At 41.0% G+C, this 18,332-nt stretch overlaps 1 protein-coding gene and 1 long non-coding RNA gene across 2 annotated transcripts; both read right to left on the bottom strand.

Moving 5' to 3' along the window:
- Positions 1-495: 495 nt before the first annotated feature.
- Positions 496-2,468, bottom strand: LOC127257427 (uncharacterized). Its single transcript, XR_007839984.1, has 3 exons — positions 2,268-2,468; positions 831-949; positions 496-742 (listed from the first exon to the last, which is right to left on the bottom strand). It is a non-coding gene; the product is annotated as an uncharacterized LOC127257427 (long non-coding RNA).
- Positions 2,469-7,496: 5,028 nt separating this feature from the next.
- Positions 7,497-7,913, bottom strand: LOC127256909 (uncharacterized). The gene has a single exon (XM_051283135.1). The coding sequence runs from the start codon at positions 7,911-7,913 to the stop codon at positions 7,497-7,499; it is 417 nt and encodes a 138-aa protein (XP_051139092.1).
- Positions 7,914-18,332: the final 10,419 nt, after the last annotated feature.

Genomic DNA, 18,332 nt, shown 5'->3' with positions numbered 1-18,332 from the left:
TGCGCATTCATTATAGAGATGGATATCTGGATTAAACGCTGAATTTTCTCCAGCGCACTCTTGTACCGATGCTTAATTTTTTGATCTTGTGGGAATAAAAATTACTTTTAAAAAATTTACAAATCGGGAGTGTTATTCTTTTGGAATCGGCTGAATCCTTAAATTTAGGCCTTGGGTACTGCATGGAAACTTTGTTATGGAATTTCACCCGCTTTCATTCAAATTCACCACGGACATTATAAGTTTTTATAAACTACAGTAAAATAAAGTTTGCTGTTCTCACAACATTATTTCAAGTATTTCATTTTTAACAATTTCTATTGAAACTTAATTAATCAATTGCATTGAAAAGGATGAGAATAGATGCAAATGAAATTAATTATATTAAAACTATTTAGTATTATACCAATATAAAGAATTTTTCATTAATCTATGTGGATGATTAAGTTTTAATTTGCATCTCTCTTTTTATCCCGGGCTATATTTTTGTTTACTTGTAATGACAGTTTTGAAAATAATTAAGGTAACGCAATACACATATAATATATATTTATATATAATTTCAAATATATATTTTTTATTAAAAAATGATATTATATCCTTTTCTCTTCCATCTAGATATACCCGTCCGCATAGTGTGAGTATTCACTGCAATTTTTTCAAGTTGCCCGCTTCTCGATTAATACTTTCTTTTCTTCTCTTCAGCTTTTTCCGTTCTCTTGCCGGCATAATGATGAGCGACCTACACGTTTTGCGTGTCGACAATGAGTCTGAGCACCTTACTCATTCAATTGAGAAGCTTGAGGCATAGGAGAAATTAAACCACTCACCTTTGCTTATTATGGTTCCAAACTCCGAAAATCTGTTATGGTTCCAGACTCCGAAAATATAGCAAAGATCTCGTGATCAGAAACTTTTTTGGGAGGCATACCAACAAAGAGTTTGTACTCTGCATTTTGTTTTGGAACATAAATTGGATGCAAATACAAAAAAAAAAGAAAGCAATCAGTATTACAAAGTAAAGACAAATGAAATATAACCGAAGTGAAGGTAGGTACAAATGGGAACTCGAGTAATATCAGATACATTAATGAGAAAAATGTTGCCTTGACATCAGATAAAGGAGAATAAACACTTACAGAACTAAAAAAGTTGTTTGCATAAATATACACTCTGAGAGGCAAAGTATCATCAGAGTGCATAAATCTACACTGTGAGATACAATTGTTTGCTGGCTGCTACACTTCCATAATCAAAATTGGCTATAGAACTAATAAAATTGAAAATGGCCAATACATAAAACGAAAGCATTAAGCTCCATTTATTTACGTTTTCATCATCTACAATCTCCACTTTGGCAAGATTTGGCACACCATCTGCATGCCATACACATACAATGTATGAATTAGAATGCAAAATTTTGTTCCAGTACATTAGATAAAAGTTCTATTCTAGAATTTTAATGAAAAAATTGAAGGATTTTAATCTCTAATACTTATTCTTGATGATACATATCTCAGTCAGTTCTGCATCTTTAATTAGAAGTTTCTTAACATAAATCTTTTCGAAAGAAAATTCAGTACACACAATAGTTTCTAACACGGAGCTGAATAGCCTCACATGCCAATCTTAGGTCCAAATGGAAAATACGATAAACTAAGCATATGCTTAATTTAATGAGTTTTTGCAAAGGATCAGAACCTGCAGATGTCTTTCAATTTTTCCGCCATAACCAGTATAATATTCAGCTAAGACAGGCTATTTGATCTTCATCAAAGAAATCTCAATGTTTCACTTACAAAGTTATATACCATAGTTTTGTTGCTTCAAATCTTCATGATTAATTAAGAAATAGAACAAAGAAATTTACAAGAGGGACAATAGCATATAAAAAATAGCTGTTGACTAGAACTATAAAATATGTAAGCAATAGCTTGAAGGTGCAACATTCTTATCCTTAAGATAAAATAAATAAACAAATAAAGGTTACAGAGAATGAACAACCATATTCATCAGATGTAAGGTCACCCGACTACAAGAACCTTCAAAATACCGAGCTGCCTCAACAACAGAGCAGATCTGGCCTCGAGTGAACATCAGACACAAAATCCCCAAACTAAGACATCAAAAAAATTTTTTTACTCTATGCTCATTGAAAAACTACAAAAAAAATCTCCCAACAATAAACTTTAACCTAACGTAAGGTTAAGGATTGAGCGTACAAACCTTCCGACAAAACTACAGAAGAGGAAAATGAAGTTGCTCACCTACGCCGCCGGAGAGCCGCAGCTGCTGCTGAATCTTTATCGAGAAAAATTAAGCTTCCAAAGCCCTATCGGTGGTGATAAAATATGAGAAACGATTGAAATTGATGTAAACGGGTGAGGGAGAGTGGCTACGGGATGGGTGTGTTTGCATCGGTGGAGAAGTGGGTAGGCGATGGTGTGATTTGATGAAGCTAGGGATGATAAATATTTGTTGGTTGTGATTGAATAAACATCCGTTGTACAACTCCTTGCAAAAATGCAACAGATCTAATTATTCGTCACATACAATTTAGTATAATTATATATTTTGTGATGGAATGAATATATTTGGTTTTGCAAATTCTATTGCTAAATTTGCAATGGTTTAAATATTTGGTTGTCTAATTAGTAGTTATTTTGCGACATAATCAATTTCTTTGTATATTCCATTACTGAATTACAACTTCTTGTTTTTGCCTTAATATTTCATTGCAAAAATTATTAATTACAATGGATTACATTTATCATTGTAATTTCCATTGCAATGTTGTGATTGAATATAAACCTTTGCAGATTTCCATAGCAATTTGCGATTTTTTTTTTTCGTAGTGTCTGGAGCAAAACAAATAGCATTTATCAGCAAAATTGTATGTAATTTTGATATCTACGTCGGTTACATCTGTACCAACACTCCTCAAGCATCACAATTGAATGAGCAAGGTGCTCAAAGTAATGGTCGACATGCAAAAAAACGTGTATTTCGCTCATCATTATGCCGGTGAGAGAACGGAAAAAGCTTGAAGATAAGGAAAAAGAGTATAAATCGAGAAGCGGGCAACATGAAAAAATGGCTGTGAATACTTACACTATACAGACGGGTATATATAAGTGGAAAAGAAAAGGATAATATAATTTTTCAATAAAAAATATATATTTGAAATTATATATATTATATGTGTATTGACAGAGCTTAATTATTTTCAAAACGTCATTACAAGGAGACAAAAATATAGCGCAGGATAAAATGAGAGATGCAAATTAAAACTTAATCATCCACATAAATTAATGAAAAATTATTCATATTGATATCATACTAAATATTTTATAATATAATTGATTTCATTTGCATCTATTCTCATCCTCGTCAATGCAATTGATTAATTATTTCTTAATAGAAATTGTTAAAAAGGAATATTGGAAAGAATGTTGTGAGAATCACAAAATTTATTTTAGTGTCGTTTATAAAAATCTATAATGTCCCGGAGAATTTGAATGAAAGCGGGTGAAATTCCGCAACAAAGTTTCCATGAAGTACCTGTTAGAGATAATTATGCATCTTCTATACTTAGCTCCTTGATTGTATCCCGTAGATTACTCTTATCTTTACTTACCTTCCCTAGTTTATTTCATAGATTACTCTTATCATTCTATATAATCCTATGATGAAATTCTCTTCAATAGGCAATAAATCATATTATTCCAAACTTCACATGGTATCAGCCAATTAGGTGTGAAACCCTCCTTTCTCTTTGTTCACCACCGTCCTGCTGCTGCATCCCTTCCTCATTCCTTATTTTTCTCCAACCTCTCCCAAATTCTTCTCACTTTCAAATTATGCTTTATCTGTTTCTCCTTTGACCAAGTATTTTGTTGATATGGGCCTTCTTGTGGGCCATGTTCTCCCTAGGTTGGGCTCCCAATATGGATTGGACCTCTTGTTGATTTTTGGAGTGTACAAATGCCCCCCACAAAACTATCTCGGGTAAAAATTAATTTGATCTCCGGATAGTTTTGTAATCTTCTGAATCTTGGTTCGCGCGTACTGTCCCATCTTCTTGGTATCCCCATAAATTTCTTTCCCCACTTTATCTCCCTCTCTTCTTGCTCGCGAAAGAAACCCTTGTCCTTCGAGCTCTTCCCTTCGTCTTTCACCGGGGACTTCTTCCTTCAACTTCTCATCGTGATTCTTGGTCTTCCCCTGACGACACTACCGGACGGCATTCTCAGTGGTTTCGGTGACCGGTGGGCAGAGGAACGCTAGCGAGGTTTTCCCACGGTCTTTTCGCAACGGGGGGAATTCCGATGTCGAAGTCAAAGCCGGGTGTTCAGTCCGGCCATCGTCCTCCGACACACTCCGGGAGAGCTCCCCTGTCATCCGGCGGTACTCGCTTTGGGCTTGTGCCTTTCGCGAAAGATCGAGACGAGTTGCCGGAGGGTTCTTTCGACGCCCTCGGTGGGGGTAAGCTCTTGCTAGCCCAATCTTGGTTCAATCTTGCTGTTTTTCCTTTCCGCATTTTCCGACTTCCTAGTAGTTTTTCTGAGTTCATATCGTGGAAAGATAGGTTAGATCCTCTGTATGGGGTGCGATGGCAAACCTGGGGCATTCGGTATATGTTGTCGGTGTGTACTGATTTTATTCCTAGCGACAATCATATGATCAAATCCCTTTTATGTTTTTGGAGCCCTAGTATAAATGCATTCGTGCTCCATTTCGGGATTGTGGCCCCGACCGTGTTGGACGTGGTTGCAATCTTAGGCCTTCTCAAAAGGAGTAGAACCTCCTTTATCTCCATCGTACAGCTCCGATCGTGTCTATTCCTGTTGCTTATAATAGAAACACCACCATGAGTCAATTCATTGTGTCGAACATGCTCTCTGGCCCCGTCAAATCCCTAGAACACAATGCTTTCCTTATGTTTTGGTTTAGGAAGTATTTCGTTTGCTGCGCATCGAAAAGGTTTGTTCGGGAGGTGGAACTGATTGTGTGCGTACTTATGTCTGGAGCAGAGATAGACTTGGCTCATATTTCTTGGGTCTGTTATGCCGTGGAGTGAATGAGTTTTTGGAAAAACTCTCCGTGTCTTCTTCCCGCGAGCCGGTCGGAGCGGGTCCTCTGTGGTTTCATGAGTTATGGGCGCGGCTATATTTCCCAAATTTGATCAGCCCGCGTCTTCAACTCTCCTCTCCTCCGTTCGTACCTTTAGGTCTTCACTTGGCATCGTATCCCCCTTTTCCAGGCGATCTCCATTCGCTCACCCACTCCCTTTTACATGAGACTAATCAGCCCCCGGCCGATTTCAGCCCTTTGTCGGGTTTCTTCTCATCTTGTGACACTTCTGTTGTTGGCACCGCCGACTTTTCTCACTCCATGAGTTGGAACAAATGTCTTACTGCTCACATCTTAGTCGGGGGATTATAGGTGGCCTCTCGACATAATCCCTTGCTAGGAGAAGTTTATCAACCTCAGTATTGCACGCGCCAGTTTGGTCTGGTTCAGGGAATCACCCTATTTGCTTTCCTTTTACCGCCTCCTCTTTCCGCGGGTCAGGCGTTGGGATCGTCCCTCCTTGATGATTGGCACGCTTACATCCGTGATATAGAAGAACTGCCACATTCACCCTATGCTTCTAATCCGAGCACATTGCCTTCCTTTGATGGCTGGTGGGCTGAGTTTTTGGTTCACTCGAACGTGGCGGCTCTTCGGCAGTCCCTGCTCGGTCCAGATAACCAACATTCAGGTGGAAAGGATTCTCCCGCTGCAGCTTCCGATGAGGTGGAGGAAGTTTTAGTATCTTTAGCCATAGGTACTTTACCTGCTTTCATATAACTCGAAGGCGAGTAATAACCGATCTTTTTCTTTCGATCGCAGGTGCACTTCTCGCAACGGGTGCCTCATCTGTGCCACTTTCAGCCACTCGCCGTTCCCGGAGACTGATATCAAAACCAGCCGCGCCCAAGTTACGGCCGAAGCGCCACGCCAAACGGCCAGCTCCATCGCCACCCCTTCAGGTATTTCGAATGGTAATTTCCCTTTTGACGAGACAGAAGCCTTATAATTCGCTGTTCTTTTTTTGCAGATTCCTCCTACGAAACCTACTCCCGTGTCCTCCGTTGTTCCCACTGAAGATTCTCATTCCTGGACATCTCCAGTTCACGTATGCATTACCCTTCCCTTTTCCTGCAAGAATGCATCTTTGATGACTTTTCTTGGCAGGTTCTTCACGCGGGACAGGCTCTGAGACCGCCGCCAATTCACCTGAGAGATCTGTCTCCTTCACCGTCTTTCCCGGTATGAGTCTATCTGCCAGTTTTGATCACTTACTAGGCTCGAATTCTAATTGGATAAACGTACGCAGGTTTTGCGAGGGATTACTACTCCGGCAGGGTCGGTTTATTCGGCCCGGGTTCGTTCTCCGGCCTCCACCCGGCGTGAGCCTGTCATGACATCTCTTTCTCCATCTACTCCTTTGGCCCTGAAGGTTGTTCCTGCCGACATGGAAGCGTACTTTGCTCAAAACCTTGTCGCCGACGCCTTTACCCCAGTCAGTCTTGAATGTCCGAATCCCTTTAGTGGATATCAATCGGCTCTACCGGAGGACTCAGTCGTTCTCGACACCCTGCAAACATCCGTTCTAACGGCGGCCGCTCCCTTGTCGCTGGGCCTGCCGCGTCGCCAACAGCTAGAGGAACTTGCCGATCGCCTGGGCGAAATTTCCGGTCACCTGAAGATGCTGCAGAGTGTCCGCGGCACGAATGACGGTAAACTCAAAGAGTTGGTGACCCTGGAGATAGAGAAAGCGGCTTGTGCTTGGAGTTTTCTGGCCGAAAAACAGCATGTTGAGAATGAAACAACATATATAGAAGGTCTCCATGCCGAGGAAAAAGCTTTATATTCGGAATTAAGCAGGATAGAAAAGCGTCTGAGAGAGATCCCACCAGAAATAGCACGGGTAACCGCGAGTCTTGCTTCCAGAACCACTCGTAGGATGAAGACGTATGATCGCGCGAGGGCGTTGGACGAACCTCTGTCTGGGCTCCGTGGCAAAAAACTTGTTTTTGAGAAGAACCTTCAAAGGGCGGAATGGGGGTTAGAGGAGCTGCGTCTTCTCTGGCCGAGTGTAACAGCCTCATGGGCTTCTTTGCGCCCTGGGACTTCAGAGTCTGCCGGTCGTTTTCCCCCCATGCTGGTCGCTGTAACTGGGGGCTCGTACTTCACCAGGAAAACGTCTAATCCACCGGTCTCAAGCATGTCTGCCGCTAGTATTGGGCTCGTTGATGTTCACGTTACGCATGATGCAAGTTCGAGCGACTCTCTTGCGAGCAAGTAACTTATCTCACATTTGTGTAACTTTGACTTGAATCTGCCCCTCCCCTTTTGTTTTTTACTCCTTTTGTGATAGTGGTCTACGGATGATGGATGGATTTGTTTTGTCTATGAATTAACCACCCTTTTGATCAGAGGCTCACCTCTTATTCAAGATCCCAAACGGACAGATAGAACTGCTTAAGATATTTGCCGTTAATGACCGTTTTCGACTCTTTCCCTTCGGGTTCCATTAATCCGTATGCGCCACCAGTTGTCTTAGCCGATACGATGAATGGTCCTTCCCACGAGGGTGACCATTTTCCGAATTTCGGATCGTTTGGCCCAAACAGAAGAATGGCTTTCCAAACCATATCACCTTCCTGAAAGGTCTGAGATCTAACATGCTTTTGGAAGGCCCTTTCCACTTTCTTATTTTGACCTCGCGTATGTTCGAGTGCTCGCAATCTCTCTTCGGGCAAAGCGTCGAGCTCATGTAGTAACATTTGGTCATTTTCCTCTATTGCGAGCCCGTTCTCCTGCAAAATCCGGAGTGATGGTACCGTAATTTCCAGTGGGAGCATAGTGTCGTGTCCATAAGTCAGGCGGTAGGGGGTACTGCCGGTCACCGAGGATTTGGCGTTCCGGTATGCCCAAAGTGCTTAGTCTAGCGTGTCGTGCCAACTTCTTGGATTATCTTCCAACGTCTTTCTGATAATTAAGATCAATCCCTTGTTCGTCGCCTCAGCCTGCCCGTTAGCTTGAGGGTAGTAGGGGGAAGAATGGAGCAATTGAATTCCATATTGAGCCACAAATGCCTTGACCTTCGTCCCCACGAATGTTGTACCCTGATCAGTAGTGATAGTCTTGGGAATGCCGAATCTATGGATGATATTCGTCTTGATGAAGCGTATGATGTGGCTCTGCTGCACTTTGACGAGTGGTATGGCCTCCGTCCATTTTGTGAAGTAGTCGGTGGCCACAAGAATAAACGAATGCCCTTTAGAGGACGAGGGATGGATCTTTCCAATCACGTCCATCGCCCAACCCAGGAAGGGCCAAGGCTTAACGATCGAATGGAGTTCCACTACTGGGATTTGTCGGAGCGGTCCATGATGTTGAAAGGCCGGACACCCACGTGCATAATCGATGCAATCTTGCGATATTTGTGGCCAAAAATAGCCATAGCGAAGTATCGTCCATCTCATCGTAGGTCCAGCTCTATGTGCCCCTCCAATGCCTTTGTGGATTTCTGCCATGGCCTTCCGTGCTTCTTCTTGCCCTAGGCAGCGCGCCAGCGTCCTGTCCGACCTACGTCAATATAGTTCCCCATTGATTTGAGTGTATTTCATGAGCTGATATCGTTCGGCTTTTGTCGTGGCCTTCCAAGGGTTGGCTAACCCTTCCTGCAAGGGGGTTCGCCAATCTGGACTTGGCCTATCGACCTGTGAACATTCGACTTCCCGAGGCATGTGTCCCCTTTTGAAACTGGACGCCCACTGTGCCAAGTCTTTTGCTTCCGCATTTTCATCTCGGGGTATATCTTCTAACACTACGTCTGTAAGCTGCTGTAGAAGACTATGGACTTCGTGAAGAAGAATCAGAAGTTGCGGATCTCTACACTTGAATTCTTTAAGGGCCTGTCGGATGACTAATTGAGAATCCCCTCGGATGACAACCTTCATGACTTTTCGGGCCACGAGGAAACGTAAAGCTAACAGTAAAGCTTCATATTCGGCCTGGTTATTTGTGACACCTTGCGGGAGTTGGTGTGCAAAGCGACATACCTCTCCTCCTGGGTTATGGATTATGACACCTGCTCCTGCTGCCCCTATGGTACTAGAACCGTCGAAAGCCACTATCCAGGGTTCCACCCCTACATAATCTATCGCTGTGGCTTGAACCATCCCTAGGTGTTCGGCTAAAAAATCGGCAATGGCCTGTCCTTTGACGGCCTTGAGGGGTTGATATGTTAATGAGAATGATGTTAATTTTAGTGCACATTTAACCAAACGGCCTCAAAGGACTGGCCTGTTTAGCAAATAGCGGAGGAGATCAACTTTACATATAACCATAGTTTCGATAGGCAATAGATAATATTCTAATTTTGTACAGGCATTATATAGGGATAAGCAAAGTTTCTCAATGCCTGAATACCAAGTTTCGGCTTCATTTAGGGTCTTACTAAGATAATAAACAACACGTTCCCGACCTTCGTTATCATCCTGGGCTAGCAGACAACCTATCGTATCGTCTGTCGCGGCTATATATAGTTTTAGCCCTTTTCCACGGATCGGCGGCATTAACACCGGCGGAGATGTTAACGCCTGCTTGATCTGATCCAGGGCTTGCTGCTGGGCATCTCCCCATTTGAATGCGTCTTTCCTCCCCCGGAATAACGTAGAGAAGGCTTTCATCCTACCAGCAGCGTTGGCGATGAATCTCCTGAAGAAATTGACCTTTCCCATCAGCTTTGTAGTTTCTTTATGTTGCGGGGAGGCCCGAGATCCTGGACAACCTTAGCCTTGTTTTTATTAACGTCGATACCCCTTTGATGTACCAAGAACCCTAAGAAATTTCCTGTTTGTACTCCAAAAGCACATTTGGCCGGGTTCATCTTGAGGTCGTGCTGCCTCATTCGTAGGAAGGCCCTGCGAAGATCCAGTAGGTGATCGGCGAAGACTCGGGACTTCACGACTACGTCGTCTATATTTACCTCCATGCTAGCGCCGATCAGATCGTGAAAAATGGCATTCATCGCTCTCTGGTAAATGGCTCCGGCGTTCTTTAAACCAAAAGGCATGACTATCCATTCAAAGATTCCGATTGCCCCGGGGCAACGGAAGGCCGTTTTATAAGTATCTTCTTCGGCCAAGTATATTTGATTGTACCCTGAGTATCCATCCATGAACGATAGGATTTCATATCCCGTTGTAGAATCTACGATAATGTCGGTGATTGGCATTACATACTCGTCTTTTGGAGTCGCTAAGTTGAGATTCCGGAAATTAATGGAGATACGGATCTTCCCATTCTTCTTCGGCACGGGCATGATATTTGAGATCCATTCTGGATACCTGCATGTTCGAATGAAATTAGCCTTGAGAAGTTTTTCGACCTCCTGTTTTACCTTCGGCAATAGTTCTGGGTTGAAAGGCCTAGAGGCCTGCTTATGGGGTCGGCATGAATTCTTGATGGGTAATCGGTGCTCCACCAGCCTTCTTGATAACCCTGGCATCTCATGGTAGTCCCATGCGAAACAGTCTCCGAATTCACGGATCAGAGCGACCAGTTTCTCTTTTGCGCTGCCGTCTAGTAGAGTGCTAATCCTCGTCATCCGCGGTGCTGCATTGCTCCCTAGGTTAACCTTTTCTAGAGGATCTTGAGCTGCAAAAGAAGGGGTAGCCCTCTGGATCGGCAGTTGAACATTTTCTTCGTTTTGATCGTATGTAGGTGGTCAGGGAACCGTTTTTGCCAGCTTGTCAGGTAACTGGGCGGCAAGATCGCTTGCCTCCCACTCTCGTATGATTAGGCTGTCATACATGACGACTGTCTGGACCGTCAGGCCATTCGTCGGCCTCTGTTGTGATTTCGAACCCTTTGATGGTTAAGTTACACTCTTTCTATATCTCTGCGTCCTCCTGCATCATAGAAAGTGCGTTGACTTCCGGAGAATAATATACGGCTTCGGAAGAATGTACTTCCATGACAGGATCGGTTTCGACTTTTACTGTTTCGACTTGATTCCCATTCCAGAACATGACTTTCTGGTGGAGAGTTGACGGCACACATTGAGTGGTATGAATCCAGTCCCTTTCAAGAATAGCCGAGTAGGTCGGCTTCCCTTCGACGACAAAGAAGGCCATCTGATCCATCCTAGTTCCAACCGTCACCTTTGCCACTAAAACGCCTGCGGCTGTGTGCGTATTACCAGTGAAGTCGGTCGTTCGCAATGATGTTGGAACTAGATCGTTTCGATTTTTTCCTATTTTCCTCAAAGTGGGCAAGGTCATGATGTTGACTGATGCCCCCATCAACCAGGACTTTGCTGACTGTTTTTCCCATCGAGGTAAATGGTAAGAAACAACGGTTTTAAGGTGCCGTGTATTCTCATCAGACAATTTCTGGAAAACTACTGGGTCCGGGAGTCTTTCCAAAATGTTATGTTCTTGTTCTGCCCAATACAACGGGCTGATTTCTTCTAGCAAGATATCCCCTAGAGAAAATCAGGTTGGGATGAGGGCGCTTAAAATTCCCGAGGTAATACGCCCACTGTCCCAATCTCGAGGTCAGTGTTGTGTTGTTCAAGATCTCCATCGTCAGTGATAATATCTGCAGTTGCTTCCAAAGCCTTGTCGCAAATGAGGGCGTCGATCTTAGGTTCATCTTCAGGAATCGGGTTTTCCCCGATCGTCACCGTGAAATTCGTCTCTTGGGGAAACTCGACCCTTGAGAAAACTCCTTTTGGCCTCCACTCTTTCCGAGTCTGGATGTGATGGCGCAGGTCCTGACAATCTAAATATGATCTTTCCATGTTCCTCCCTCCAGATTGTTGGTGCTGCATGTTGGTCTCTCTTGCATGAAGAGCCATTTGCTGCCTTCCAGCCTGCTGTTCAAGACGAGCGGCTAAGCGCTGTCGTTAGGCCCTCCGTTTTTGAGTTCTGGTAAGGAGTTGGCTCGACCGATCCTTCTGATTTCGTGCCCAACTCCCGTTGTCTGGAGCCTTTCCAGGATGTCGGGTTAGGTGGGGTGTGATCACCACTTGATCTACGGACGTTACTCGCCAAACTTCCCCTCCTTTTTCAAAACTTACTTCGGCGACTGTATTCGTGGGGCAAGTCTGTCCCACACCGAACTTCTTCTCGGAGGTTTGATAGCCCTTCCGAGTCTTTCAAACACTATTTTTTAGTGCCTGTTCCCCTGCCGCCTGTTCCATAATCTGATCTAGTCTTTCTGGGCCTAGCGGGACGCATTCCGACGACGTTTATCGGCGTGGGGAACGGCTCTGTATCTATCTTCATGTCAGGTTTCTCGGCCAGCTTAAGGCGGCCTTCTTTGATTGCTTTCTGAACCGCATTTCGGAAAGCGATACAGTTACCAATCTGATGACCGTACATCCCGTGCCACTTGCAAAACGATTTTCCATTCAGTTCTTCTTCAGACGGCATCTTGTGTCCCTCTTTAATATGAAGCTGGTTATATTTTAGCAGATGTTCGAAGATCTGTTCGGTTTTTGCGATATCGAAAGAATATGATACCTTCGGGCTAGCGTCTTTCCGTCGAGGCGGCTTAAGGGCTGGACATATGTACGTCTTTCCTTGTGTTATCTCGGTCAGGAAGGTCTCCTCACCTTCTTCTGCTTCTTCGAGTGCCTCCTCTTGAGTGAAAACACAATGATTTGTGTTTCGAAACTTCTGACTCCGAGCCGTCTGGGCTTCCTTTACAAGGTGTTCGGCTTTTACGGCCTTAGAAGTCAACTGCCGGAAATCGTGATACTCCTGGAGAGCGAGTTTGTCCCGTAATTGGTGTGTCATATTATCATTGGCCATGTTGACCACCTGATCCTCTGGTATACGGACTTGGCACCTAGTTTTCGACCTTGTAAAGCGTTCCAGAAACTGCTCAACGGATTCGTCTCCTCGTTGTCGTAAGTTAGTCAAGTCTGAGACGGTTACTTCTGGGAGTGGACTGTAAAATCGCTCGTGGAAGGCTCTTTCCATGTTCACCCAGGTGTGAATGGAATTCGGAGGTAGTGAAGTATACCATGAAAAATCTGGTCCCGTAAGGGATAAAGAGAAAATTTTGAAGTTTGTACCAATTGTTGTTTCCGTACTCTCCTCCGCATTGAGCCGTAAATCGGCTAACGTGTTCGATTGTAGAGCGGGTATCTTCTCCTGAGAATAATGTAAACTCAGGGATTCGAGCGTTGCGAGGTAACGGATGATCCAGAGGACTATACCCTGAAAATGGACGTTGATAATGAGGTCTAACCGGTAAGCGTATAGGGTCTCCATAAATCCGTCGTATAGCGTCTTCGATTGCCTGAGGATTCAGGAGCGGTGGTATCACCTATGCATGCCCCCCAGCCTGTTTTGGAGGTGCTTGGATAGGTGGTGGATTCCGGATCACCGGCTGCGGAGGAGCCTGGAGGATCGGTTCCCGTGGTGGGGGACGAAATCTCGGGCTTCTGTATTTTCCCTCACTGCTGGTGCCTGCTGCACTGGAAAATTGCCGGGGTTGGCGTGAGCAGTAAATTCAAAACTCCGCTGCGGTCCAAAACTAGCAGCAACTGATCCGTCCATAGTAGTGGCCTGCCCCCCAGCACTTTCTAATCCCCAAGCTGCCCCTGAGGAGATTGGGGCAAACGAAGGTACCGGAGTTGTGGACGGCCCTGCCCCCCAAGGGTTGCCGGTTCCTGGTCCAACTGTTGAACATCCCTGAGGGGTCGGAGCGGGAGGTGGCATGTTTGACAACGCCCCTGTTGTCGAAAAACCTGGGTGCCAATTCGAGGCAGACGGTACTGACCCAAAGGTCATGGCACCCCCTCCTGCCTGGGACTGCCCTGTCATGGTCTGCCCTGTTACTGCGCTGGATTCTCCAAGGACAGTCGCCGGAGGCTCTCCAGATCCATTCTTACCAAGGATCGAAACATGACCATAATTGAGCGCCTGGGATGTTACTCCGAGATTAGCCGAGAAGACAGGATTTGGCCACGACTCGGGCGGGTTAGAGCCTGTCATGGGAGCCTTGCCTTTTTGAAGTTCTTCCTACCGGAGTAGTGCAAATTATGTTCGTATGGCAGGTTTGAGCACATCTGTAATGTATCTGGACATTTCCAGAGCAGATTCGTGGAGGGAAGATTGAATTTCCCCCCGAATTTGCTCGCAGAGCACGCTGGCCGGGAGGCTGACGATGGGATCAGATCCTCCGACCGTGGGGCTCCTTCGTGCGTGGGATGCGACGACGAGTCGCTGACTGTTTCCTTGTTCTTTGACATCTCTATGACTGTCGGCGGTGTCAATTTCCTTTTTCGAAGTTGCATGCAAGGGTCGCGAGACGTTGGTGTCCCACTGGGCGTGCCAATCTGTTGTCGTCAAAAACTTGCCACCGACGGCTAAATCGAAAAGCCTGTCGGAATTGCTTAAATCGTAGGGTTCCCCGGCCTCCTCAAGAAAGGATCCGGGCTATCTCGCGATAACTAAAAAATTAACGAAGAAAAGTAGGCCAAATTGGAATGAATGCTAGAAGACGAATGAAATTGGAATTAACAAGAACAAACGGTAAAAGTCTGAAAATAATGCGGAAATTAAATTGCAAAGAAAAAATAATGTCGAAGAAGATGAATTCCCTCTCCTTGTCGCGTCTTCTTTTTCTTCTTATTCCCTAAACCTTGTTCGGATAAGGTTCTCATTCCTTATTTTTCTCCAACCTCCCCCAAATTCTTCTCACTTTCAAATTATGCTTTATCCATTTCTCTTTTGACCAAGTATTTTGCTGATCTGGGCCTTCTTGTGGGTCATGTTCTCCCTAGGTTGGGCTCCCAATATGGATTGGGTCTCTAGTTGATTTTTGGAGTGTACAAAATCGAAGTGAATACTTACACTATGCGGACGGGTATATATATGTGGAAGAGAAAAATATATAATATAATTTTTTAATAAAAACTATATATTTGAAATTATATATAAATATATATTATAGGTGTATTGACTAAGCTTAATTATTTTAAAAATGTCTTCACAAGGAGACGAAAATATAGCGCGTGATAAAAGGGAGATGCAAATTAGAACTTAATCATCCATATCAATTAGTGAAAAAATATTTTTATTGGTATAATACTAAATATTTTATTTATAATTAATTTCATTTGCATCTATTCTCATCCTCATCAATGCAATTAATTAATTATTTCTTAATAGAAATTGTTAAAACAGAATATTCGAAAGAACAACAGAATATTCGAAATAATGTTCTGAGAACCGCAAAATTATTTTACTGTCATTTATAAGAAATTATAATGTCCCTGGAGAGTTTGAATAAAAGCTGGTGAAATACCACAACAAAGTTTCCTTGTAGTACCAAAGCCTAAATTCAAGGATTCAGCCGATTCCAAAAAAATATCCCGATTTGTAAATTTTTTATAAATTATTTTTTATTCCCTCCTTATCAAAAAATTAAGCATCGGTACAAGAGTACGCTGCAGAAAATTAAGCATTTAATCCTAATATCCCTCTCGATAATGCATGCGCACGATTTCTACACAACAATCAATTGAAAACATAAGATCACCGCACAAGAACAATAAAACTCAAAATCATCGAAGTTAAAACGTCTGGAGCAAAACATGTAAGCATTTATCGGAAAAGTTGTATGAAATTTTTATATCTACATCGGTTACCTCTATACCAACAATCCTCAAGCATCTAAATTGAATGAGCAAGGTGCTCAGAGTCTCAAAACACTCATTTTAAAGGAAAATAGACATGCACACTATATTCAGTATTTTTCTCACCAACTTCAGTTGGGTTTTGTTGTTAGTGTGAGTAAGAATAAATATGTGCTAAACTTGTTTGAATACCTATATGGTTGTGAATGTTTTTGGAGCTTCATGTAAGAGGAGAGATAATTTAAGATAGCAACAATGTAATTCTTGTATCAAACATATTAAGATATGGGGTGTTTTGACAAGAAAAGAAAATAATCAAGAAATAGCCATAGGTCTAAGCTGTGATACTCGTTAGGACTCCTACTTCAAGAGAACTCTTCAGCTTTTTCAGTTGTGGAATGTGGTGAAAGAAGTTATTCAAGCAGTATTTGAGGATGGTGATGATCCGAAGAGTCGGTCCATTGTGGTTAGTTTGATTGATAAGATTAAGAGTTTTGAATTTATACTCGTTGGTCATTTGATTATGTGTTTATTAAGAATGACAAATGTTTTATCACAAATTTTACAGCAAAAGAATCAAAATATATCTTTTGTTGTGCGATTGATACAATCATTGAAAGATTAATTTGAGGTATTTAAGGGTAATGGTTGGGATGGGTTGCTGAAAGAAGTTACCGAGTTTTGTTTTAAAAATGAGATTTTTTTGTCCAATATGGAAAATATTATTCCAAGACGAGCAATAAGAATTATTGATGGAAAATGAAATACTTGTATTCACTATTTTCGTATAGACGTAATCGACTTCTTGTTCATTTTATAAGAAAATATTCAATCATTTTCTTATTATTAATATTTTTCTTTTATTTTTTAATTATATGTTGTTGTTATTATTTCTTAAGAAATGAATGACCGATTTTCTGAGTCAAATTCTAATATTATTATGTGCATATCATGTCTAGATCCTAGCAATTCATTTGCTACCTTTGATCTTGAATGGATATTACACATGGCTGAATTATATTCAAAAGATTTTACCAAGGAAAATCTAATTGAATCGAGATCACAACTTCGATCATATATTTCATTATGTGTGACAAGAACCAGATTTCTCTAATATTTGTGATATTGAAGGTCTTGCAAAGAAGATGGTTAACTCAAAGCAAATACTTCTTTCCATTTGATATATCGACTTATGGTACTAGTATTGGTTTTGCCCATCATACCTGCAACGGTCGAAAGATCTTTTTATGCTATGAAAATTATAAAGATTGATTTGCGTAACACAATGAGAGATAACATTTTTATAGATTGCCTAGTATGTTATATGGAGAAATTATTTTTGTAAATGTAAAATTGAGAAGATTTTACAGAAATTTCAAAATATAATGACTCAAAAATTACAATTGTCGCACTAAATGTATAAAAATATTTTTAATAATTTAACATTTTATTTTGCATTATTTACCCGAGACACTTTGGCTCCGCCACTAGATACAAGGACCATTTAAGTTACAACTTAAAATCAATTGGTGTTAAAGTGGAGTAACCCTTCACCCCTAAGTAATAGAGGGCTTCTATATATTTTCTATGTGGAATAATATTCAACAGCGAATATGGAAGCTTTCACTGTCGTATTCCTTTCTTTGTTGAATTAATTACTCCATTTGTCATTCAAATGTATATTCATTCTTCTTTGGCCAAGGATCATGTGCTAATGTAATATTTTAATTCAGCATGGTTGAATCTCATCATTAAATAAATGAAATTACATTTTTAGCCTTGTTTTAGATTGGTTTCTAGCAAGGATTTTTGGCTTATACTTCTAAATAACACTAGTGAGTGTGTTTACTTATAGGATTTGATTTTCGGTTTTACTATTTCCATTTTTTTCTCCAAAAAATATCAAATCAAATACTTATTTTTTTTATATTATACTAAAATTAAATTTTACATTCAAAACATTACATTAATACATATTTATATTACATCAAATAACAATTTCAATTCAAAGTTTTACTATTCAAAACTAAAATCTTACGAATAAGCATATTTACTTGTTTGTATTCCTTATGCTTAAGCATGATTTAAAGTTCAAATTTTTCTTTTTTTCTTTTTTTTCAAAAAGACTTTAGATGTAGCTTTCGAAATAAGTAAGAAGTAATTTTCAGTTAACACTATTGTTTTATCTTTAATAATAATAATAATAATAATAATAATAATAATAATAATAAATTAATTAATATATTATATATGAAAATTTAAAAATTATTAATTCATATATTATAGATGAAATTTTACAAAAAATATAATTGTATTAGTATTATTTTTAATTTATATGTTATACGTAAATTAAAATTTAAAATTATAATTGATATACTATATTTAAAAATATAAATTTTAAATTATACTAAAATTATTAAATATAATTTATTAAATTTTAAAACAAATCATTTTTTTTGATAGAGTGATTATATATTTATATATGATATATTTGATTCTCAATATTTTTTGTTATCTTCTTTTACTTAAATCGTAATTTATATATATTTTTAAACAAATAAAATTGAAAACATGAGATATATATATATATATATATATTACACATATGGCTTCAAAT

The sequence above is a fragment of the Andrographis paniculata genome, unplaced genomic scaffold (genome assembly GCF_009805555.1).
Source record: "Andrographis paniculata isolate CXL003 unplaced genomic scaffold, ASM980555v1 Contig57END, whole genome shotgun sequence".
Classification (NCBI taxonomy): Eukaryota; Viridiplantae; Streptophyta; class Magnoliopsida; order Lamiales; family Acanthaceae; genus Andrographis; species Andrographis paniculata.
This window is presented reverse-complemented; position numbering and strand designations above follow the sequence as displayed.

What these genes read in the sequence shown, in the direction of transcription:
- LOC127256909 (XM_051283135.1), bottom strand. Translation starts at nt 7,913, where the DNA reads ATGCTCCCACTGGAAATTACGGTACCATCACTCCGGATTTTGCAGGAG.